The sequence below is a fragment of the Sorex fumeus genome, unplaced genomic scaffold, assembly GCF_029834395.1.
Source record: "Sorex fumeus unplaced genomic scaffold, SorFum_2.1 ptg000008l, whole genome shotgun sequence".
NCBI lineage: Eukaryota > Metazoa > Chordata > Mammalia > Eulipotyphla > Soricidae > Sorex > Sorex fumeus.
The window spans coordinates 45,303,144-45,330,090 of NW_026606065.1; the positions used below are offsets into that span (position 1 = coordinate 45,303,144).

Genomic DNA, 26,947 nt, shown 5'->3' on the forward strand with positions numbered 1-26,947 from the left:
GTGTCTTTGTTTCCTTTTGGTATTAGAGAAATATGGGTTTCATAAAACCTGTTTGGGAGAGTTTCTGTTTTTTTTTAATTTTCTGGAAAAGCTTGAGCAAAATTGGCAATAGATCCTCTTTAAATGTTTGGAAAAAATTCGCTAGTGAATCCATCTGGACCTGGGCTTTTGTTTTTGGGAAGACTTTTGATTACAGTTTCAATTTCCTTTATGTGAATAGGTCTATTCAGGTACTTTATATCTTCTTGATTCAGCTTTGGGAAATGATAGGAATCCAGGAATTTATCCATTTCTTCTAGGTTCTCTTGTTTCATGGCATACAGACTTTCAAAGTAGTCTCTGATGATCTTCTGAATTTCTTTGGTTTCTGTTGTGATATCCCCATTCTTATTTCTGATTTGATTTATTAGTGTTCTCTCTCTCTGTTTCTTTGTGAGTGTTCCTAGTGGTTTATCTATCTTATTTATTTTCTCGAAAAACCAGCTCTTGGTTTCATTGATCTTTCAGATTGTTTCTTTGGTTTCCATTTTGTTTATTTCTGCTTTAAGTTTTATGATCTCTTTCCTTCTTTCTGATTTGGGCTCTTTCTGTTGATCCTTTTCTAAGATCTTGAGCTGTGAAGTCAAGTTTTTATGTGCTTCCTTTCTTCTGTCCTGAAATATGCTTGCAGAACTATAAATTTTCCCTTTAAAATGACTTTCTCTACATCCCATAAGTTCTGGTAGCTCGTGTCTTCATTCTCATTTGTTTCCAAGTATCTTTTGATTTTGTCCTTGACTTCCTTCCTTATCTGCTCTTTGTTAAGCATTGAGTTGTTTAATTTCCAGGTGTTTGATTTGGTTCTCCGTGTCTGTGTGTGATTCATTTCTATTCTCAGTGCATCATGGTCTGAAAAAATTGTTGATACTATTTCTATCTTCCTGATTCTATTGAGATATGTTTTTTTGGCCTAGCACATGGTCGATTTTGGAAGATGTTCTGTGCGCAATGGAGAAGAATGTATATTCTTTCTTTTGGGGGTGTAAAGCCCAGTATAGGTCTATAAGCCCTTTCTCTTCTATTTCTTCTTTCAAAGCCAATATTTCCTTGCTTAGTTTGGTTCTTGTTGATCTATCCAGAGGTGATAAGGCGATGTTGGAATCTCCAGCTACTATTGTGTTGCTAGCAATGTTCTCCTTAAAATCTGTTAGCAGTTGTTTTAAATATTTAGCTGTTCCCTCATTTGGTGCATATACATTTAAGAGTGTGATTTCTTCCTGTTGTACGTATCCCTTGATGAAGAGTAAATAGCCTTCGCTGTCCCTTCTAATCTTTTTCAACGCAAAATTAATGCTGTCGGATACTAGTATGACCATCCCAGCTTTTTTGAGGGAGCTGTTTGCTTGCAGGATTGTTTTCCATCTTTTGACTTTGAGTCTGTGTTTGCTCTGGCTATTGAGATGGGTTGCTTGTAGGTAGCAGAAGTTTGGGTTCTGTCTCTGAATCCATTTTGCCACTCTGTGTCTCTTAATTGGTGAATTTAGACCATTGACATTGAGAGAGATTATTGTTATGAGGTTTTGTGTCATCTTTCTGTAAGGGTCTGTTGTGGTTGTAGGATTTGTCTTGTCTTATAGCCCTTGTGTTAGGTTGGGTTTTGAGTCTATGAAGTTCCTGAGCTGCTGTTTGTCTAGAAAATAGTGTACCGTTCCTTTGATTTTGAGTGAAAGTTTAGCCGGATAGAGTATTCTTGGTGAACCATTCATCTCAGTGAGTTTTATCACTATATCTCACCATTGCCTTCAGGCTTGGTTTCAGGCAGGGTTTCCTCTGATAGATATGCTGTGAATTTAAGGGGTTCTCCTTCAGGCAGGGTTTCCTCTGATAGATCTGCTGTGAATCTAAGGGGTACTCTATTGCATGTGATTTCCTTCTTTGACCTTGCTGCTTGCAGTATTGTGCCTCTATCAGCAGTATCAATCATTCTAACTATGATATGTCTTGGAGTGTTTTTTGTTAGGGTCTCTTTTAGCTGGTACCCTTCAGGTTCCTTGAACCTGAATGTCTGCATTGTTTAGCTCTGGGAATATTTCAGCAATGATTTATTTAACCGTGTTTTTTGTCGTTGGGATTGTTTCCCTGAGCTTCTGGTAGTCCAATGATTCTAATGTTGTTCCTCTTGGAATCATCTCCTAGCAGTCTGATTCTCTGTAGAGCTATTTGGTCCCTTGCTACTGCTTATTGTTGCCTGTTCACTTGGTGCAGCTGATCTTCCAGCTCACTGATAGTCTCTTCAGCTGCGGTCATTCTATTGTTGAGAGAAGAGACTGAGTTTTTCATTTCATCTTCGGAATCTTTTAATCGCGACATTTCTGCTCTCATTTCTTCGTGTAATTTTTCGATTTTTTCTGTCATATTACTGAATATCTGTCTGACTGTTTCATTGAGTTGATTGAACATCTTCATGACTTTGTATCTGAATTCTTTGTCAGAGAGTTCCCTTAGGTGAGCAGTAATGACAGTCTTCTGGATTCTTTTCGTTGTTCTCCCCTTGTGGTGGGGATTTGCATTGTTTCTTCATATAGCTGTGTAGGTCGGGGACTAAGTTCCTTGGGGACTAGGTTGCTTAGTATGGTTAAACTACCTGTGGCCATGCAACCTTTTGGCTGCTGAAAAATTGACCACACCCACTTCTACAGAAGCCACGCCCACTTGCGAAGAGGCCACACCCCCACAGGAACCTGTATTTGGAAGGAGATCAGCACAGCGGTGAGGAGTGAAGAGGGGAAGGCAGATGCTCAGAGCTGCTTTTCTCCAGGCATCTGAGAAGACGCGTGGGGTCTCGCAGGGAGAGATCCAAGTCCCTGGTTCAAATACCTGCAGATGAACTGACCTGGGTTTGGGAGGAGATCAGCGCAGCATGAGGAGTGAAGAGGGGTAGGCAGACGCTCCCTTATGATGTTATTTGAAGAGATCTTTTTTCCAAAAAAGATAAGTATATGTTCTAGAGACTATGATATTGATAAAAATATCATTCCATTATCAACCTACTATAAATGTTAAGATAGCCATTGACCAATATTTATTTATCATGAGATACATCAGATTTTGTAGAGTATAAAATTTAAGCCATTTCTATGAGTTAGTTCAACATGCTAATATAAACACATAGATTCAGTACATAACATGGACGGGAATAAGCATACATTTTCTTAAAATTAATCTTTTAATTAACATTTTTATTATACACCCTTCTTCGAGAGCCCAGCAAGCTACAGAGAGTTTCTCGCCTGCACAGCAAAGACTGGCAAGCTACCCATGATGTATTCAATATGCCAAACACAGTAACAAGTGTCACAATGGAGACATTACTGGGCCCACTTGAGCAAATCAGTGAACAACGAGAGGACCGTGACCATGATTAAAACCAAATCCATAGAAACTTTATTACAAAATTGTATAAGCTTGTTTGTATCATACATTTTTTTCTCTCCATATTGGATTTAAGAAAAAAATATAATGGGTCAGAGAGATAATTTAGAAGTTATTTGCCTTGCATATGGCTAATACCAACTGACAAACATATGATTGCCCAAATACCATCAGTGTTGATCTCTGGGCACAGAGAATAAAAGAAGCCCTGAACAATACCTGCATTTGTCCAAGAAAACAAAATAAAATTTAAAAACATCAAAACATGTGTTACTAACATTTGAAAATAAGTAAAAAATTTAAATTACTTAACACTATGTAATTATTCCAATAGTGGAAAATATACGGAAATGCTAAATAATGTGTACTTTCTTCAGCAACTTTCACTTTAATGAATAAAATAATATAGCTAGAATAATAATGAAAATTGTACATTTTCTTACCCCTCAGTCTTATATTTCATTATTAGAGTGATAACATTTTCTTAATATTTAATATTTCCAGTCACTTATCTCCACTGAATTACAAAGTGACTCATAAAGTCCAATGCAATTTTAAATATAGATGGTATATTGAATGCTAATTATTATGTAGAAATTAATTTATAGGTTGACTTAATCATCAAGTTAAATCTTTTATGAACATCAATGAGCTCAAAAATCTCTGAAGTAATGTCCCTAATTTTATTAATAAGCATATGTTTTCTGAGGAATAATTACAAATATTCATCAATCTTTTAACTATGTCAATGACCCAAACTTTATAAAATTACAGCTCCAAGACATAATATGAGAGAGCATTTCAAATTTTATGGTCTCATTATTTAATAATAATTTTACTCACCCAATAAATTCTGTTCTTTATTAGATAAAGCCTAAGCAAGCTCTGGGAATTTTAGGAAATCAATAAATAATAACCCTCTTTCTACTTCTCAGTTGAACAATCAAGAAAGACAGCTAATGATAAAGCTAAAGCACTTTGTTGGTGAAGACAGAAATTCCCCCTTCCTCTCTTAGGTTCTTTTGGTTAATCTAATAACCAAATAGACACATGACAGATTAATTCAATAAACACTTAATGTCTTCTATATGAAGACCAGCAAATATGAGAAATAGAGAAATAATCAGAATTTCAACAAGTATATTTTTAGATCTTAAAAATAATTGGGGGTGATGGAGTGATAGTACAGTGGTTAGGGCATTTGCCTTGTACAAGGTCAACCCAGGTTCGATTCCCAGCATCCCATATGGTCCCCTGAGCACTGCCAGGAGTAATTACTGATTGCAGAGCCAGGAGTAACCCCTGATCATTGCCGGGTGTGACCCAAAAAACAAACAAAAAATTGGGAGTTTGTAGATTATGCATCCTTTTTCATTTATTTTTTTTTTTTTGGGAAATAAAACACCTTTATTGGGGAAATAAAAGGTGGGATAAAAAGAGTAGATTCAGATGTATTCTCTGGAGACAATAAGGTCTCTCCAGAAGGGTGTATTTGTGCATCACAAATGGTGTGCAGATAATTTCCTCAAAATAAAGGAATGGGCCTTCAAGTATGAAAATCCACATCTCAAAAAGAGATGCTGGTGGCTTATGTGTGCCTCACCCTCTGCCAAGTTATTTCATGTACAGTTTACCCAAACTCCTCCACACCTCTGTTGCTATGGTGGTTGCCAAGGAGAAAAGATGTGAGCAGCTGATAATCTTCATTCAATAATCTTTTCATGGTTTTTGTTCCAGAGGTGGAACCAATCCTCCCATAGATCCATCAAGTTTATGCTTGGAATTCTGCATCTCAATCCTTTCCTAGGCTCCAGAGATAGGTCTTTTGTTTCTTAAATGTCTTGGGTGTTTGTTTCAACTTTGTACCTTACCAGCACATAACCTGAAACATTTCCTTCTTAAGAGATACTGCTCCCTTAAATCTTTTAGCAGTAACTGGATGAAGAAACTATACCTTTTGCCATCTTCATGCTGACAAGAGCACAGACCTTGCCAATGCAAGGGTGTGAAATCTCAGAAATCTCATGCTAATTTAACATCCCAGGCAATGATGTATTGGGTGTCAGAGTTGTCAGTTTGAAAATCTGAAAAAGCGAATGTGATTAGAACTGGAGGAAAAAACCCTTTTTTATGACCTTGGGAGGGCAGAGATGCTTTTACCTACACAATATCTGTAACAGGATTTTCTGTGGCCTTCTTCCGCATACTTATTAATACGTTGCAAAATAAATGGTTGGTTTATTCTTTTATTGCTTATCTGTAAAAACAAGTTCAAGGTTCATAGACATGACTTTGCTTAGCAGTATTGAGTTTTTTTTAAAATGAATTTCAAGTCCTCATGGGTTCATGGCAATAGTCTGATTGTTCTTTCAACCATTTTTTTTAGGCTGAAATTACCTGTATTGGTTAATAAGAATGTGATTTCCTTTAGTTGTAAAGGGAGGATACTTTTCCAAATAAGAAATTCAATTTCTGAATTCAAGAAGGAAGGGACATGACCAGCTGTCTCTGAAGTAACATTAGTTCAAAATAATCTAAATGCCACGGTGGCACATTTTGAGGCAACCCCTTCAGAGCAAGATATCATTAGACTTCTGTAAAAGGTGCCTGGTGTCTTATTCAGATTGTGCATATAACATAAACCTAGAATATATCAGTTCATCCCAAATTTTATGCCTCACCTAGCCTTCCTCACCTAGCATTCTGATTTAACAAGGAGGACCACTGGTAAGGACTGAAGAAAACACGCAATTCCTTCTCTGTATACCAGAAGACTCACATCTCCGAATATTAATTCCTTTAAGTGGAAAAGTGGAATAGGATGAAATGACTTTCCCATGAACTTTTCTACAGATGTTTTCATGCAAGGGAGTCTGAAGCTTGAGGCAAGGAGCTCAAGTATTTGTTTTTTTTTTTCTCTCTTCTCCAACAGTTTTTAAGCTATTTGACTTTAAGTCTTGTAATTAGGAGAAGGATAGAATCCATTCTTTGAAGTCCTGTTTCCGTATTAAAAGTCTCCTCTTACAGCTTTCTATTCTTAATGTTTCCATGGGTGCTTTTATAGACTTGCCAAAGGATCATTCTGGGCCTTTTATTTGGTTGGTTGGTTGGTTGGTTGGTTGGTTTTTGATTTGAGGGTGAAACCCTGCAATGCTTAGTATTTACTCCGGGTTCTTATTCCCTATCACTTGTGACAGAGCTCTGGAGATCATATATAATGCCAAAGTTTGAAGGAGGTTTGTTACTTGTTAGGAAAGTATGTTGCCTCTTCACTTTGCTTTGATATTACTGAAAGAAGAAGCCTCAGTGTCCCTTTGCCAGTGACAGCGGAAACCAGTTTCTTCATTCCAAATTTCCATCTGACCCCACCAACCTGACACACATTCTATCCCCAAGATCTGTCTCAGCATTCCTGGGGCTTGCCAGCAACATAAAACTGTTTCTCCCTGGAATCAGAGTTGACAGCAAACTAAGAGAGTAGGAAATCCTTGAGCCTAAACTGCCAGGGAAACTGAGATAATGGGCAATTATGCCTGAAGATCTGTTTCACCTTGCCAGGGAGGAAGGCAGCCACAATTTACCTTTCCCCCTTTCCCCCATTGACTTGACACACATTGCATCTGCAAAGTCCTACCAGAGCATTCCTAGAGCTTTATAGGATGATAAAACTCTGCCCTAGGCTACCAAGGAGACTAAGACAAGGGGTAAGAATGCCTGAGAGATCACCAGATGGACATCTCTGTGATTTTCTGTCATCTTTTGAAAATACTTGACAACCCGTAGGGATGCAAGGAGTCTTTATAATAGCTCCCACAAAACTCCCTAACCTTACTGGGTCCTATACTAAATTCCTGCTCAAGTGGGGAAAAAAAGAAGGAAAAGAGCTCTTTTTCTTTTCTCTTCCAGTTTCCAATAACTTTTTTTACTTTCCAATAACTATGAGTCTGGGTATTTTTAATACTCAATATTTTCATTAGAAGCTGGGAGTCACGAGGGACCACAGAGACCGGCTGCTTGTGCTCCAGCATCACTTGCACTGAGCACACTGCAAGAAGGGCCATAACAGTTCCTTAATGCAGCCTTTCTGTAATCTAAACAGAAAACTGGTGATTTTGTTATAGTGGGTGCAGACACTCAGGTTCTTGTCCTATGCAGTCAATATTGAAAGCCAGGAACCAGAAACCTAATGGCAGATACCAAAAAAGTCTTTATGATAGGAGAGGGAAAGTAAGGGCAAAGAATGCTGAGAAGCATACAAATTATGGGAGGGGCCTCCTAAAAAGAATTCCCCAAAACGGCCAAATCTTTGCCCTCTTATACTATTTTTTCAAAGATATGTGGGTCAGCATTTCTATATTATGTTCAAAGAACATTGTCAGTTAGAACAAGGGAGAGAATACTAAAATGATTGTCTTCTGGTGTCACAATCCAGAACGACCGAGGTCATCCAGGTTATATGGCACTTTCTTGTGATTTTCTAGACTAGCTGATTCCTTCTTCGGAGACATATTCCTTATCTGCCTTACCTGCCCTCCTTGTCTCTATCAACTTTACATTCTAAATATAAGCATCCCTTATCTTTTCATTACATAAAACTTTTCAGAAATGTTTCAGCAAAATTAAATAACAATGACAACCACAGTCTTATAAGAAACTTGTAATGATACTACAGAGTGCCAAAATGTGAATATAATTTTCATGTACAAAATTTGTGAATAGACATTAACAGTTTTTAGAAGATTAACACCATAAAAACTATTCTGAGGATGTACATACAAAATTTATTTCTACTTTATTAATGAATTGGCATTCAAAGAAACAAAATTCCAATATATTGTTACAAGAATTCACTGTGATTATAATTAAAATATTTCCAATACCTTGATAAATTTAGGATTTCATTGTTTATACTGTTTAATATCAGAATAAGAGAAGCTCCTCAGTGTCTGAACTAGATGTTATTTTTCTGTGCATCACATCTCTTGATTACAAATAAATTTCGCACAAGACTTCAATGTCCTTACCTTGACAACCGTAATGAATAGAACACACATGCATACAGAGACATACAACTTGTATTTGTATGCAAGTGCATGTAAAATCCAGCAAACTTAGAGTATATAAAAACGCCTTGTCTCTGTAACTGTTATATTTAAAAAAAAGTTGTAGAAAAATTTAGTAATACTTAAAGTTATCTATGAGTCCAATATGACTTTGCCAGTCATTGTAACAGTGCATAGTCTAGAATTTAAAATGATATTGGCAGAAACACTTCAATATGCAGCTAATTAAGAAGTTTGGTTTGCTCTGTGAGGGAAATTCCACCTGTAACTATCGCCTCTTTTCCCAAGGAGTCATATTTTTTAATAAAATGAGAATGTTTTTGTTTTTCATATTCAGCATATTTAATTCCTTTTAAATTATGTTTAGCCTTTAGTGAATTGTCTCTGATAATTCGGTTTTAAATTATTTTTTTTCTCTTATGACATCCAACTCAATCTCTAATATGTAATCTAATTGTCACTATCCCTACTTTGCTATTGGTTTTAAGACCTCTCAAGCATGAGCAATAACTCTCTTAGAGAAGGTATCTCCTTCCTTAGAATATTGTTTGCTTATTTATTTTGAGTTGAAGGACAAGGACCACCCTTCAAATATTTCTCGGTTGAGGTTATGTTAATATTTCTAAACCTTAAGTTTCTAGTTATCACAACAAGCTCCCGGGAGAGCACAAGGCAGAGTCTCCTACCCTGTGTCTGACTATCCTCGCCAGGGCCCAACAGCTGAAGACCTGCAGGCCCCAACCAAGGCCTTACTGGGGCCACTCTCCACACACTTGGATAAGCCTCAGACATAACAGAACTGGCAGAGGAACCCAGGTGTGTGGGACCCGGGGCTGAGATCTCCAAGCCTGCACGGTTTGGGACTGGACCTGTCAGTAGCTAGACAGTTACACCCTCCAACTGCCGTGTAACCCCAACAAAGGCCAGGATCCAGAGATTATCACAACAAGCTCCCGGGAGCACGCGGCCTGCGGCCGCGCGACTATTTATTTACTTTTCTCTAAATTTTCAGGGTACCTTAAATATCCTTAAATATCAAACCCGCATGGCAGAGCCTGGCAAGCTATCCGTAGTCTATGCCAAATAGACCAAATTGATATGCCAAATCCAGTAATAAATGGATCTCATTTCCCTAACCCTGAGTATGCAGAGTCGAGAAGGATATGGAAGGAGAGGCTGATAAAACACCAAGGCAGACATAGGCTGCCAAAACGCAGAAAAACAAAAATGATTGTCTGTACTTTTAATGCTCGTACCCTGGCATTTGCTGTATCCATTGAAGACCTTATGGTACAAGCACGAAAGATCAAGTACGACATCATTGGTCTGACCGAAACTAGAAGACATCAATTCCATCATGCTGTTTTCGACACTGGAGAAGAACTGTTCCTTGGAACATGTGATAAAAGAGGCGTCGGTGGTGTCGGTATCCTTGTCAACACAAACTTAGTCACGAGCATTGATTCATTTGAATGCCTAACAATCCGAATCGGACGATTACACTTGAATAAATGTGGCTCACTACCGGCAGTTTCTATCTTTGTTGTCTATGCACCAACATCCAGTTATGGTGAAAGAGAAACTGAGAAATTCTACATGGAGCTGGAGAAATTCTATAAAGAAGATCACACCTTCTACAAGATCATTGTCGGTGATTTTAATGCCAAGATAGGACCAAGAAGATCAGTCGATGAAGTCCACATCGGAACCCATGGCCTGGAATGGAACGAACAGGGTGACAGACTGTCTGAGTTCATCATGTCAACCAAAACCTTCCATGGTAACTCACAATTCCAAAAGGCTGAATCTAAACGTTGGACATGGGAGTCTCCCGATGGACGGTTCCACAATGAAATAGACCACATCATATTCAATCGGCAGTTTTGCCTAACCGATGTTGCTGTTGTCCCAAAATTCCAAACGGGATCAGACCACCGTCTTCTTCGTGCAAAATTCTACCTCACAGAACGAGGAGAAAAGAATGCAAGGTTTAAGAAGAGGACTCCCAGAACAACCACCAACTGGGAACTCTTTGGCTCTGTTGCGGCAACATGGGAAGATGCCGTCATTGACAACATTGATGAGAAATACGATCGAATGATTCAGCACCTCCATGATTGTGCAAGGAATGCCAAGAGAGAGATAACCACAAAAAACCGTCTTTCTTCGAACACTCTTGAACTTATTCGCCAACGTGGCTTGGCACGTGCCTCAGGCAACCACAAGCAAATGTCCGAACTGGCAAAACAGTGCAGAGAAGCCATCAAGGATGACCTCAAAAACAGGAGAGCAGCAGTACTGGTAGATGCAGCAGAAGCTGGGAAAAACATTCGTAATGCCCGCCTGTCCTTCACCAACTACAAAACCAAGATGACTGCCCTCCGACATCATGATGGATCTATCACATCTTCCAGAAGGGCAATGGAGAAGATTATTCATGACCTCTACTCAGATCTCTTTAATAGCCACGTCCACTTGCCCACATACCACATACCACATGATGGATATGTCGTTCCCAATGTTCTCCCTTCCGAAATCCAACATGCCATCTCGTCGGTAAAGAAACAAAGAGCACCTGGCCCAGACAAGATCAGACCTGAACACCTGAAGAACTTACCATCAGTACTCATCAATACATTGGCTCGACTCTTCACATGCTACCTGTCTGAATGCAAGGTTCCATCCCAATGGAAAACCAGCAAGACTGTACTACTATACAAGAAAGGAGACATCCACGATATTGGCAACTATCGCCCAATCTGCCTATTGTCTGTCATCTATAAACTATTCACTCGAGTCATCCTGAATAGGATTAGCAGAACACTAGATGAAGGACAACCATGTGAACAAGCTGGATTCCGAAAAGGATTCAGTACCATCGACCATATCCACACAGTAACCAAGCTCATTGAGGTATCTCGGGAGTTCAAGATGCCACTCTGTCTAATGTTCATTGATTTAAAGAAGGCCTTTGATTCTGTTGAGACGGAAGCGGTCATAGAAGCCCTAGCCAATCAGGGCGTACAAACTCAATACATCAGGATCCTTCGTGAGCTCTATTGCGGATTCACTACCAAGATCTCACCATTCTACAAAGAAGTAATCATCCATATCAAGAGAGGGGTTCGGCAGGGTGATACCATTTCACCAAAACTCTTCAGTGCCACCCTCGAGAACATCATGCGACGGCTGGAATGGGAAAACATGGGAGTGAAGATAGATGGTCGGCAACTACACCACCTCCACTTTGCTGATGACATCGTTCTAATAACACCAAACATCAACCAAGCAGCACAAATGCTGAACAACTTTGACCGTGAATGTGGAAAGGTCGGACTACAGCTGAATCTTGCGAAGACAATGTTTATGAGAAACAGCCTTGTTCCTGACGCTCCATTCGCTCTCAACGGAACCACCATCTCCGAATGCAACAGTTATATATACCTAGGTCGAGAAATCAACATGATGAATGACCTGGCACCTGAGTTGCGCAGGAGGAAGAGAGCGGCTTGGAATGCCTTCAAGAGCATTGAAGAAATAACTAAAAGGACAAAGAACCTCCAGCTACGAGCACATCTCTTTGATTCCACTATTCTTCCTGCATTAACATATGCCTCAGAGACCTGGACCCTACGAAAACAGGATGAGAACACTATTCGGGTCTCTCAAAGAGGAATCGAAAGAACTATGCTTGGAATATCACGATTCACTCAAATGAGAGATAGAATCCGGAGTTCTGATCTTCGTCAACGCTCAAGAATCAGGGACGCTGTCTCATTTGCCAAGACATCAAAAATCAGATGGGCTGGACACGTAATGAGGTTTACAGACAACCGCTGGACTAGAGCCATTACTGATTGGATTCCACGAGACATCAAAAGATCACGTGGACGTCCACCTATAAGATGGTCAGACTTCTTCGTCAAGACCCTAAATGATCGGTTTGAGGCTCTACATGTTCCTAAAACGAACAGATACCATTGGGCTACACTAGCACGCAACCGTGATGAATGGAGACGTTACTGGCACCCGCTCGAATAAATCGATGAATAACGGGGATTAAGTGATTAATTAAGTGATTAATTAAGTTTCTAGATTCTCAGGATTGAATGTATTATAGTATCTCGCATTCCCATTTAATTTCATGTTCTTGAACGCCCCCAGCATTGAGTCAGAGTTACTTTGGCTTTAATTATTTTTCCATAGCAATATGTACCTTTCGTATTTTGTTTTCATTTGCTGTTTTATTTTCAAAGGAGTGCTTTTTTATTTGAGGGGTGAGGGCACGCAAGGGAGATATTTCAAAAGTGAGGATGGGGAATCTTGGATTTGTACTAGGCATTTCTCTGTCAGGGTGATAACACTAAGACCTGACAATTCAGAAGTGCTCCCTGGGTCCAGATGGTGCCTAGAGGTCTTCTGGACACACTTAGTAGCACTTAGGGGTCTTGCAGAAACAACTCATCATGTTTGGAGGTGATGAGGTGCTGGGGATTGAATTGGGAACAACCTTTCAAGGCATGGTTCTCAGCCCCTGTGTCCTTTCCCCAGCCTCTGTAATGCTTTAACCTGAAACTTCAGATTCTTTTCATTTTCTATAGCAAGTAAGTTTGCTTTGGGAAAAATCTCTAAGTTAAAATCTTTATTCCATTTTTAATTTAAATTTTAAGACTTTATATTAAACTCAATCCGATAGTTTGCCCGTGTCTTGTCCTTTTTCTGTTAAGTTCATTATTGTTTTTTGCCACTTGTTCTGATAGAAAGTATCCAGTTTGTTTATAATACCCTCTATAAGAACAGTTAAAGCAAAATTTTTTAAAAAAATATATTGTCTTTCTTGCATTCAATATCTTGCCTCTCTTTTCATGTCCCTATTATGTTATCCAGCACATTGCCTTTGCTCTAAAGAAAACTCTCTTTTTATGACTTAGTCAAAGCCTCTATTTGTATAGAGTTCCTGATACTTTAAATGCCCATACTAGTGTTGTCCTTAGGGTTCTGTTTTTGGGAGTGAAGTGGGAATGTACTAATGTTTATTGTTCAGTGGATTTGCTGGGTTTTTTAAAAAGCTTTTTTAAATGAGCAGTTTCAGATTTACAGTAGCAATGTAAATAACGGAGATTTACCTTTACCTCAGTGTCCTACCACAGGCATTACTCACCGATTATCAAATCATCAGAATGACATGTCTTTCACCAAGGCTGAACTTATATATACATAATCCTAACCATACTAATTATTTTATGATAACTCTTGGTATTATCGTAATGAAACTCAAAATGCCATGAGTTTCAATAATAGAGAGCAACATGTATCCCTCATTATATGAAAATAAAGTGTATTTATACTGACCTAAAAGTTCACTGCATTCTGCCTATTTATCATTGCCTTCTTCCTCTGAAAACCACAATTTCTGTTTTCTCCATAGCTTTATATTTGAAGACTTTTTTAATTCTATATTTTTTTAATTCTATATTAATTTTTATGATGACTGCTAATGTTTCTGTTTAGTTCATTTATAGGGTCATCAATGATCAGCGGGAGTACTTTTTGTTTCATTTTGTTTGAGTTTCAGTATTTTGAACTATAAGTCTCAGACCTATTGCCTGAAGGCCAGTGGTTGTGTTTGGACATAACTTTAAGGTTCACACAATTTTCAGTTCACCTTAACTTTTGACTCCAGTCTCACGGGATCTCAAGTTTAACAAAGATTTTAGATGTGAGAGTTTGAGGCAGATTACGTCTTTCCATTTGTATTAATTTTAGGTCAGTCATCCGTAACGTATTGGTAATTTTCGGTCTCATCTAGACATATAATTCCTTAGTTCTTTCTCTTATATACTTCGCCAACTTCTTTTTTGACACAGTATGCACCACAGCCTATGGTAGCTATGATATTAAAAAGAAATATTAGTAATTAGATAAAAGTACACTCTTGATATAAATTAATTCTATTTACATTCATTCCTAGTTATATCAAATGAAACACAACTCTGCTACTGAGATTTTCTTAGAAACCAGATAAGACAAAAGGTGAAGTTGAGTTATGCAGGGAAGACCACAGTGAAATTGTCTCATCAATGGTTACTTACTGCAAGACTGCCTGCTTCTTGGTTACTATGATTGTCAGCCTGCTGGGTTTCAAAAATATTGTAGGACTGCAGAAAAGAGATTGGGAGTAGGTTATTTTGCCAAACATCCGTCTGTTCTTATTCAAACTTGGCAGATTTTCTTAAAGAAAATATCCCTCTGATAATTTCAATACTTCAATTAAATTCCTTGTCCTTGAAAAGCATGACTGACAATCTGTTGTCAATGCTTATGTTATTTCTCTTAAGGAAGATAATTTTACAAAGCCTAATTCTGTGATTATAAAATCTTCTTTTCTGTGTTTCCAGTGAAGTGCAATAATTTTTTTTTGCAATGAACTAGGCAGCTTTTGGTTTACATAGTCTGTTTTCTATGCATAGTGAAATGTTTTCCACTAAGATTTTAATAGATCAGGAATCTTACAAATGAAAGGAAGAAAATATTGCTATGTCCAGATTTTATCTGCATTCTAAAAGTGTGCATTCTATTCCTGCCATATAATATTTATATGAGAGTCCTTTTCAGTAATATTTATATGAGTCATTTCAAAATCCAGCTTACAGATAATAAGACTTAAAACTAATTTTTTTAGAAAAATATGTAAAACTTTTGGGGGTCAAAAGCAATCAGCTTCTAGTAGTGTTGAATTCATTCTGCCACCAAAGTGAATTCTAATATGTATTTGACTATATATATCATTTTCATTATTTTAGTTACATATAAATGTCTCTAATAAGATATGTATTCATGAATAGTAGTATTTTTAACATGTTCATCTATTTGTGTTTCTATTCTCAATGTTACTGTTATCCTGTCACAGCAGTTTCACATTAGAAATAAAAGAAAATCATCTTCTTTGAATCTCCTGATCTTACAACAATTAAAGTGTTTAATTAGAATGCTTTTTTAAAAACAAACAAGTAAACAAACAAAAAAAAGCAGAGCTTTCTAAACCAGACACAGTGTATTACAATGTATTTTTCTGAGATGGATATGGTACCATCACAGAATTTGAAAAAAAGGTGTTTTTTTCTGATATGAATTTCTGAAAGTAGAGGTAGATTGATAAAACTGACTAGAATTATTTTAGTTTATGTAAGGAAATTTAAGTTTCCATGCTTCTTTTTTAAGAGAGCAATTTGTCTTTTCCTCAAAAATTAAATAAATGATATCTCGTAAAATTGTATTTGTGATTATCTATTTTTTTCATAATCAACATTGTTTTTCAAAAACAAGATAAAGGGGTGTCATAAAGTTTTCACATGCATCATACATTTTAGTACTATATTGTCATTTTTGTACTTACATTATTTATATTATCTAATTATATTAGTTAAAATGTCACTATCATGAGGCTTATCTGCATCATGACATTCAAATTAATGTAGCACTGTAGCACTGTTCTCTTGTTGTTCATCGATTTGCTTGAGCAGGCCCAGTAAAATTTCCATTGTGAAACTTGTTGCTACTGTGTTTTGCATGTCGCATGCATGGAGCTTGCCAGGCTTTGCCATTAGGGCAAGATACTCTCAGTAGCTTGCAGGACTCTCCGAGAGGGGTGGAGGAATCGAACCTGGGTCGGCCAGGTCGGACCCATATGCCCTACCGCTGTGCTATTGGTCCAGTCCAAATTAAGGTATACTAAAAATAACAATTGCAATAGCAATGCGTCAAATATTTTTAATGACAATTTAATTTGGCAATTGATTGACAAATGCTTAATGTCACTGTCACTGTCACTGTCCTCCTGTTGTTCATTGATTTGCTTGAATGGTTCACCAGTAACATTTTCATTGTAAGACTTGTTACTGTTTTTGATATATCGAATATGTCATAGGTAGTTTGCCAGGCTTTGCGGTGCAGGTGTGATACTCTCAGTAACTTGCTGAGCTCTCTGAAAGGGACGGAGGAATCAAACTCAGGTCATCCCCATGCAAGACAAATGCCCTACCCACTAGCCCAATATTAAGGAAAAGGGCAGGTAAGAGTGAGGGCTTCATTTTTTTAAAAAAAAATTCATGTCTTTAGTGCAATTCAAAGTAAAACATGTGTTTAATATTTTGAATTTTTAAGTGACAATGGATATCTATGACGAGATGTACACAGAATAGGTTCTACTCAATTAAAATGCAATTGGTAGTGTTTGACAAAAGTATTGTTAATTTATTTAGTCACTGCTTCAACACAAATTCTCATGTCTCTAACTAATTGAGAGCTACTGTTAACAATTCACAATATGTTTAAAATAGTTTGATTCCACTGTTTCTTTGGTTGAGGGTTTGACCTAAGGAATTTTTTCTGTTTTCCTAATTTCTCGCTATTCTTAATATCCAGATTAAAGTTTTCCTAATGTCTTGTCATGCATTACTCTGCCAAAATTAATTAAATATTTGAGCATATGAATTATTACCTAGTCCCATTTAAGTAATAATGATTTAAATTGCATATTCTTATAAGTGGAACTAACCATTCATATTTAAAATGGATTAAAATATGGTCTTATGTTAGGACAAAGGAATCTACTTCATTTCTCCCACTACCTCTATTAACTTCTTCATATCAGAGTATTTGCATTAAAAGATATATAGATATATGTCAAACAAAATAGAAAATGAGATCAGATTACAAAGATTTATATAAGCAGTTGAAATAAAAAATTTTACTCTATGAATTCCCTTTTGAAAATTATTGCATTTTGGCATACCTTGTATATATATATAGAATCCCAGAGAGGGAAATTATATTGCACAAAACTACTTTAAACATTTCTAATACCTAACTTATTACCCTGCATAAAGTCATTATTGTGCATATATGTGAGGAGATATGTTTGTAAATCCTTCTGCTGACAGCAAAATAAGACTCTCTAAATATGTTTCAGTGCATACCTGGCATTTTCTTTCTAAACGCAATAAGAATGTAAATGTAATTATGTAGCCTGAGTGTGAATATACTATATACCCTGACTTTGGATACTAAATTGAGCTATAAAAAGAGAGACTTAGCAAATAAATTTCTTTTTGAATGTTAGACTGTTGAAATGGTTGACAGTGCAAAACTATCATTTTTATATGATTTACACTGATACTACGGTATCCATGCAATTCAACAGTGAACAACAAGTAAGGGTTCAATGGAGGTGGCACCCAATGGAAGGGTAATATCTTTACTAAAACATATTCATATTCCAGTCATGATTGGAAATGGAGCTCTGCTAAATATATCGAAAAAAATGGTACAGAGAACATAATACAGCTTTTCTCCTCTTATATTTCTCACTGTGAAATGAGAAATTCCTACTGCTACTTTCAAATACAAGGTTCTCATATATTTATTAAAAGAACATAAGAACAGAAATGATATTAAAGTGGAATAAAATTAGAAGAAGATAGAAGAGTTTTATTTTTTTTTAAACTCCATTCTCATTTAATTCTGGAAAACTTTTCAATCTCGGAGTGGATTACATTTTTATGTTTTACTAGACATCCTAGTAAGAGCTACTGTAAATCTTAGCTATATCAAACTCCTCAAAATCCACATAACATCCAAATCTATTTTAAGCAATAATTTATCTTCAATATTTGAATTGGTATATAATTTTATAGTTTATAGTTCTTTCAAAAGCATAAGAAAAGTAATGATAGCCTTAAAATTTTTAGAAAGAGACAAAAGGAGCATTTTCAACAATCCCTAAAGTACGTATTTCTGGTTTCTAATACTGAAATCAACTCAATTTATTTTGGCTAAATCAATAAAACATGCGATTTTTGGGGGGTTACTCACCTCTACTGAATTTTATGCATATATGTTATATACATGTTATATAACAATAGGTAGCATGTTATTATGAAACATTTTTCGTCCTGTTGCAAAATGTTGAATATTTGATTATTTTTAGCTAAGAAAAACCCAAAGGGGTAGGTAAAATTTTCCAATTTGCTCTGACATATCAGAAATCAAGGGACTTCCATGACAACATTTGTCTTCTTTTTAATAAGTCTTATCCTTTTAAAGGCATTTAATATGTAAAGTGAAATCAGATTTGTTTCAATAATTTTTATTAACCAAAAAATCCTTTATATTATTTGTGAAGGAGAATAATCTCATTTCTTATCAGTACTGATAGTATATTTAGTAAATGTGGAATATTAAGTTATCATTTCAAAAGCTCTTGGTCCAAGGCCTATTTAATTTCTGTTTGTAAAATTAAGTTACCATTGTTGTGCTGAACTAACGAAATAGCCTGGAGGAAACTGCCAGGAGGTTAATTACCAAATTCTCTTGAAAGTCAATAGATTCTTTTTTGTTCTACAGCCTTTTCTACCAAGGAAGTCCCTAAGGTATTTATTGCAGAAAATCATTATTATTAGCAAGATCATTACTGTTATTTTTATTTTCTCTGAAAACTACTTATTTTTAATAAAATTAGGTTCCTAAAAGAGAAAATTATGCAATATGCACACATATATGTATATATAAACCTGTGTATATATACATATATGTATACACATATATATATACACATATGTTTACATGTATACAATAAAGCACAATAACCCTTTCAGTTCAGATGCACTTTTAGATCTAAATTGATTGTGAATTAAAAATGCAAAGTATGGTTCATTTTAAATGAAAATGTTATACTGTGTGACGGCAGTATAATCTCTTAAATTCCCTCTACTTCCATAATGATAAAATGCCAGTCTAGAAATTAATTATTCAGACCAATTAAAAGAAACAAGAAAGTTCAATTCATTTTGTACTAAGTCCCAGTATGTCTTCAGGTCTATATTCAGATATCAATATGTTTAGTGTTCAATAATGTTATGAATAACTGACAACCTATGTTGGGTTTGCACTCTCATATTTTAGTGTGTGAGGATATATATATGATATTTCATATATATTTCATATATGTGATATATGATATTTTATATATGATATTTATTATATTATAAGAAATATACAATATCTCTTACTACATTTCTCAAATTTGAATTAAGCATCAAAGATCATGTAATTGTGCTGCTTGTCACTCACTACTTCTTTTTTTCCCAAGAATATTGTTGGTTATTTATCATGACAGTCTTACTTCTTGGACTTGGCTTTATGTACTTCGCATCCCAATGCTCCTTAATGGTTCTCCAGGCAGTCACTCTCAATGAATTGTACTGAGAAGAAAAGATGAACTCTATTTTTCATTCTCTGTTTCATCCAATTTGCTCTTTGTCACATATACCTCTGAGAATCTCTGATCTTGCTTGAAAACTTTTAAGAACGAAGAACAACAACTAACATTATAAAACAACATCACTCATCTTAAGAAAGTTACAGCTTTTGTTGTTTGTTGAAACTAAATTGGGCTACCATTATTTCTGGCATCCAACCCAAACTCACTTTGTTCAGCATTAAAATTAAAATTGAATTTCTTCTACTAGTAAAATCTTGGAATGAATTTGCTGCAAAGAAACGTGTACATTTTTCAAAGTACACATACAAGAGATAAATGGAAATGATTCAATGAGCTTGCCAATCTTGGGAATTTTTTATTTTCTCCTGTCATAATGAAGAATATGTACATAATCAAGTGATATTATATCCCCCAAATTTACACAATGTGAAATGCAAAATTGTAATAGGTAATTGCAAAAATTTTGACTCAAATAGGGGGAGAGTAGGAAGAATATGAGAATCACTAGTAATTCTGAGTTTCAGATCTAACTCTCTTTGAAAAGAATAGAAGGTGCATCTTGATGAGGAGTTAGCTTTGTTCCATAAAACTCTCTCTCAAGTTCATTTTTATGTATTATGGTTATAAAATTCTATTCTAAATTTTTTCTAGTTAGGTAAAATTTCTTTGTGATAATAATTTTTTTTACATTTGATTTATCAGTCTCCTCAACAACAAAAATATTTGAAGTTCAAGTTTACTAAAAGCTAAAAGGTTCCTTAGATATTTGGTATGTGGCACTCATTTGATTTGATTCAAAATACATTTTGCAAATTTATAAGAACTCAATGATCACAGCAGAGACCAAAATTGGAGAAAGAGACAGGAAATTTTATTCCTCCAATTCACTGCACAGAGGGTCATGACTTTAAAGCCAGGAAAAATAACTCAAAGACAACAATCCCATGTATACCCTAAAACTATATTCCAGTGTGTCAACAGGATACAAGATTAACTGTAGTCTGTCCTAAAACAAAGAATTGCCCCAATCTTGATGAAATATGAAGAGAATAAGTTATTATTATAGTCATATGATCGAAAGGAGGAAAATAATTTCTTTTACACTGCACAGAGTTGGGGAAAACTTTTCCATCACTTATCAGGGGGTCAGTCCAGATGGTCACTGGCAAATTCCAGGGTCTAGCATATAGTTACAGATTCACCATAGAGTTAGGGCAATGGGTGACCATAATCAATGGAACAAACTATTAACACTTACTTGGCCTAAAAGTATATGAATGAATTTTTCTTTATTAACTCAGTAGTAAAGCAGTCTATCACAGGTTGCTATGTAATAAGACATATTATATCACTCATTATAATGTTCATGTTGGGTTGCTAAGAAAGGACACTTTTAATATTATTGAACTATGTTTTGTGAAATTTTGAGAATAACTTAACAAAAATTTTGAGTACTAGAAACTAAAAATTGTCTTTATTTCACCTTGTGACTAGTTAAGTAAGATGAGCAGTATATTTAGGCATATAGTACATCTATTTCTCTATATCTTCCTTACAAAAATTATTTTTTATGAAATTATATTTTTTGTTTTAGCTATTTGGGGCCACACCCTGTTGTGCTCAGGGATGATTCCTGATTTTGCACTCAGGAATTACTCCTGGTGGGGTTCAGAAACCATATCTAGAGGCAGTGACGTAAGCCAGGTTGGCCGTATACAAGACAAATTGTCCATATACAAGACATCTAGTACTGCTTTGGCAACAATATTAGGTAATCTTTATCTTCACAGAAACTAATACCCAGAAGCACTTGACATTTGCAACATGTTATTTCTTTACACTATTCAAATACTCAAATTCATTTAATATATTGTCATCTATGTAGCACTGTCCTCCTATTGTTCATCGATTTGTTCTAGCAGACACCAGTAATGTCTCCATTAGAGGCCTGTTTTTATGTTTTTGGCATATCGAATATGCCATGGGGAGCTTGCCAGGCTCTGCTGTATGGGCAGAATACTCCCAGGAGCTTGCCAGTCTCTCAGAGAGGGATAGAGGAACCAAACTCGGGTTGGCCATGTGCAAGGAAAATGTCTACCCACTGTGCTATAATCATTCTGTTCATTGTTCCACTAATTTTACTATATTCCAGTTATTAGAGTGGAGAAATAGTTTTTCCAAACTAAGAACGTTTTTTTAAAATTCAGTTTTATCCTCCTATCATTTGCTGTTTCCTTCTCACAGTTCCAGACTTAACATCGTCTCTGTTGATGCAATATGGTTTAAATTTTAGTAAAAGCAGAAATTTTATCTTCTCATCAAATTTTTGAAAATTTATCTTTGCAACACAGTCAATCAGTCCTACATGTGCTGGTTTAAACCAAAAATTTATCAATTTCCACAGTGCTGTCAGTTGATCAAACAGATGGGGTAGTTTAGAGTGTGACTGGGTAGTATCTATGTCCTCACTCTACTTTATGGCAGTTACCAAACTCGTTGATATGAGAGAAAACTTTACTAATCTCTCTTGGAGCTAACTGTGTCGACTGGGAAGATACAAAATGTGTCCCATTATCAAATAGATATCAGATTTTCTCAATGGCTGGACAAAACCACAAACAAAATTTCTATGAGTTAATCAATGCAGATATGCTAGACACATTCTCTACATGAGTCCTCATAACACACATCTGCTTCTACCTAGCTTCTGGGGTCAGGGTCTTCTTCATCCGATAAAAATCTCTAAGTGAAATGTTTGAAATTTGTTTCTGAAATACAAAAAAAAAAGTGATTTATCCTATCGGTTAAGTTAGACTAAGGGCATAACAACCAGACAGAAAAAATTCATGGGCTTTTAGAAAATAGTACACTGTTGCTCTCAGATCACATCTCAGCAGCAAGCAGCAAACTGGGAAAGAAAGTTAGAAGTTGTTGTTATGGTGGAACAAAAGTCTGCCACCTCAAATTATCTTTGACAAAGGTAAATTTTATGAAAGGGCCCTGAGGCACAATAGCAATTATCTTTTAAAGAGGTTTGCAAGTTAGCCTATTCTTTAAGGGCGATTTCCCAAGTAACATATGGAGAAGGCAGAACATACATTTTTCCTATGACTTCTCTGGGAATCTCCTAACTGCCCCTCCTGATGATAATTCTAAACTCCTCTGCATTAGTTGGCTGGTTAGCGATGGCATCTAAGATAACTCATAGTGAGCCGCTCAATTATCTGGATCTTTCCCTGTGTCTAGGCATTCTATGTGTTATTACGGACACAGTCCTCCTGTTGTTCATCGATTTGCTCTGGCGGGCCCAGTAACGTCTCCATTGTGACACTTGTTAGTGTGTTTGGAACATGGAATACGTCACAGGGAGCAAGCCAGGCTTTGACGTGGGGGCAAGATACTCTCGGTAGGTTGCCGGGCTCTCCGAGAGGGGCAGAGGAATCGAACTCGGGTCGGCCATGTTGGCTGCATGCAAGGCAAAACGCCCTACTGCTGTGCTATTGCTCCAGCCCTATGTGTTATTACATATATATACATTTATTTCCTTTCTCTATTATCAATATGCCTCATGCTTCTTTGATCACTTGCTCAGGTGATGAAGAAACCAGAGGAGGGCGAATTCTTTTGTACCCCAACAGTCCAAATGGTATTTCAGAGGAAAGAATTCTGTCAGCCTCTGTGCTCTTATGTTTGAATCTTTGGAAATAGCCATTGCCTCTTCTGTCATCTGGTTGAGAGCAATAAAGACAGAATACATGTGGAAGGCTAGTATACAATGATAAAACACTTTAAGCTGTACAGGACTCACATTATATCTACTCATATACCCCTGGGGATAACTAGACATATGACTCAAATAGTATGTTGTAGGATAGAAGATGTATATAGTAATGCCCTCTCTCAAAAATAAGATTATTATTACTGATGGATTATTGAAGCAAGCAGGGAAACAATGGGGTACCCTAGCAAGAAAGTTTTGGGAAACAATAGAACTGAGCTATGATTTAAAGGAGTTTCTGTGCCTAACCCTAAAAAAGCTGCAAAATATATCAAGATCATCCCACTCCCTTTTCTGAACACAGAAACTGGTGGTAATCAGACTCTGAGAGCAGACGTGGCCTCAGAGAAGGATGAATCCTCTTTCGAAAGGAAATACTCTAGCACATACGAAAGAACAGTAGGAACATCATGTGGACCATCAAGATTTCAAAGTTCTACTTGACAGTATCCTAACAACAGACTCTTGTGGACATAGAAAACCTCAAGAAAGGGAAATTGGGGCAGAAATATATAAAAACAACTTTCAAAAACAAGTGTGTGCTTCTTTATTCTGGTTACCAAAACCTCAAATTGAGGTGTGCAATTCTTCTTTTTTTTTTTTTAATTTCACGGGGTAGTCAGAGCTCTCTCCCCTTTGGAGAAGACTGGATTCTTTCTTGAATTCATCTCCTTCCCCCATCTCTGTCTCTGTCTCTCTCAGTCTCTCTCTGTCTCTCTCTCTCTCTCTCTCTCTCTCTCTCTCTCTCTCTCCTCTAAATAAAGCATTTTGTTCTGAGATGATGGAGAACAAAACTGGTACTCTAGACAGAGATGAGAACCAGCCTTTGCTGATCTTCAAAGAATTAATTGCTTACCACAGCCTGAGATAGACTTCCAAGAGAATTTTGATAGTAGCAGCCACTCCCTGCATCATGATGATCAAGTGGAACTCAGGTGCAGTCTGATAGCTACTAGGAAGGCTGGCAGGAATGCAAGTGTCCATGCCATGTTGGTGGTCCCTTGCAGAGCCCCTCACTCCTAAATTTCCATACACATAGTTGGGAAGCTGAGGTGTGTTGAGCAGAAATAAATAGTACATTTCCTCTCTAGAGGTTATGAGTTTCTGCTCTCTGATTGCAACATAACCACCTAGATTTGAACTAGTATTCCATTATAATTCAATACTTAAATTATTGAATTATCAATATTGATTTTTCCTACCTTCAAAAAATCTGTATATCCAATATTTTTCTAATTGATTTTTTAAAAAATGTTTCATAAGGACTGGAGAAACAGTAAAGCAAGTAGCATGCTTGCCTTGCATATAACTGACACAGGTTTTGATTCTTAGCATCCCATATTATCCATAGAGCTCAAGCCCAGAGCACAGACTGGTGTGGCTCAGAAACCAAAATAAAACTAAGCAAGTTTCATTATACTATCTGCATCAAGATTTTAGAAGCTTAATTATTTGCACAAACTTAAAAATTATAGTTTTAATCACGTCTAACTTTTTCTAAAGGAAGGTGTTAGATAAAAGATACAAGTTTGCTTTTTTAATGTGAAAGAAAAGTCAAGCAACTTTACCTTGCATTCTGTCTGGAGGACCATAAGAAATGACTTCCAAGAGATTCAAGTAGTTTGAATTATTATTGTGAAAATATTATTGTAAAAGTTATTGGCATATATGAAAGGAGACGACCATTTAGGTATTAAGGACTTTCAGTTGATCTCTGAAGGAGTAATCAATTTATGGGCTTTTTCATCTCCTGCTAATGTGACTGAATATGTTTAATTTCTAGTTTTGCTGAAACATGCCTGATTCATGGTTGTTTTTTTTTTATTTATTTCTACTACTTAGTCCATTGTATGTGTCTACTTTCTCTTTGTGTTCTATGCCCACGTTTTCAAAATTTGTATATTGCGCATTTATAAAGATCATGATTGCCAACACAAATTATAATTGCTTCTTTCACAGGACACTTAGTTTCAGTGTTTTTGTTCTTGTAGCTAATGTTAACTTTGATGTTTTCTGTAAAAATGGTACAATAATTATTTAAGCATTGCTATTATATAGTAAATGATGAAACCCAGAATGTTACTTCTGGATTTTCAAAAAAACATAAAAATTGTTGCGGTAACTAAATATTTTTCTTAACTATGGGTGGTCTTGCCTCAGTATCACAAATTAGCAACTTTACATCAATGCATAGCCCTGTTTGCAGTGAGATGAAAACTTTAATACTGAAGTCAAATTGATATAGGCAGGTAGATAGGGAAAGGCCCTTTGCAATGAAACAAAGTTTCATGGAAGAAGAATTCTAGGAATGACCCACCTTGTGGATACAGAACACAAAGGCCTGATAAGACCATCCAAGACCATTTGCAGGATATAGGCCTGAGGATATAGGCCTCCTCCCCATGAAATTCCTCTTTTTGGACCTCCCCTTTAATCTGATTAACTTTAGTGATTCATCCCAAAGAAGACCATCACCACTCCCAACCTCCCTGGTAACCTCCTTAGCAACGGACTTTTACCCGGGAAGAAGCTTCACGTGGGGGCAGGCTGGAAAAACACTACAAAGGCCACCTTGAACAAAGGAAGGGCCTGCATATGCTGCCCCAGCCCACGTGCTGCTTGCGCCCACGTGGCTGAGCACATGTGGTGCCCGAGCACATGTGTCGCCCACATCTCCCCTCTTGAGATGTGTACTTTCATGCTTTCGTGTCTAATGCTAGGATGTGTGTAGTGGCTCTCTCTCTCTCTCTCTCTCTCTCTCTCTCTCTCTCTCTCTCTCTCTCTCTCTCCACCCTTGGAGAAGCCCGTGTTCTCTCTTGAGTACGTTACTCTCTCTCTCTCTCTCTCTCTCTCTCTCTCTCACCCCTTCCATACCTAAAAATCCTCCAAATAAAATCTATTTGTTTCACTGCTTGTCTACTCCTGAAATTCCTTTCTACGAGGCGAGACAAGAACCCAGTAACCCTGGGTCCCGGGTGGCAGAGGCGGTTGGGGAGAAAGTGACCGTCTTTCTCCTCCCCGCTTCACCTAAGTCACCCATGGGGCCCACCGACATCAAAAACCTTGCTGATTTGATGATTTTAAAAAAAAAATGATTATGCAGTTTCAAATGGCACGGCTACCATTTATTTGAAGATACAATTTGATCAGATTTAAATGCTGCAAATACTACAGAGAGCAGAAATTTGCAAATGTTGAATAAATATTGAGATTGGGGTTCTATGTTAATAACTACTGGGAATTATGTAAGTTTATACATATGCTTTTAAAATCAATCATAAAATGATTAGATATATACTCATTTTAAAAAGTTAAAACACTAGAAATTCAGGGAAAAAATCACAAAATCATCTATATGGATCATTATTATTCTTTAGCAAATGTCTAGATTTCTGTTTAGCAGTAATATAAAAG

At 36.5% G+C, this 26,947-nt stretch overlaps 1 protein-coding gene across 1 annotated transcript; it reads left to right on the forward strand.

Annotated features, from left to right (window-relative positions):
* The first annotated feature begins 9,701 nt into the window (after positions 1-9,701).
* Positions 9,702-12,515, forward strand: LOC130017644 (uncharacterized). Its single transcript, XM_056108371.1, has 2 exons — positions 9,702-11,096; positions 12,039-12,515. Exons 1-2 carry the CDS (start codon positions 9,702-9,704, stop codon positions 12,513-12,515), a joined length of 1,872 nt encoding a protein of 623 aa, XP_055964346.1.
* Positions 12,516-26,947: the final 14,432 nt, after the last annotated feature.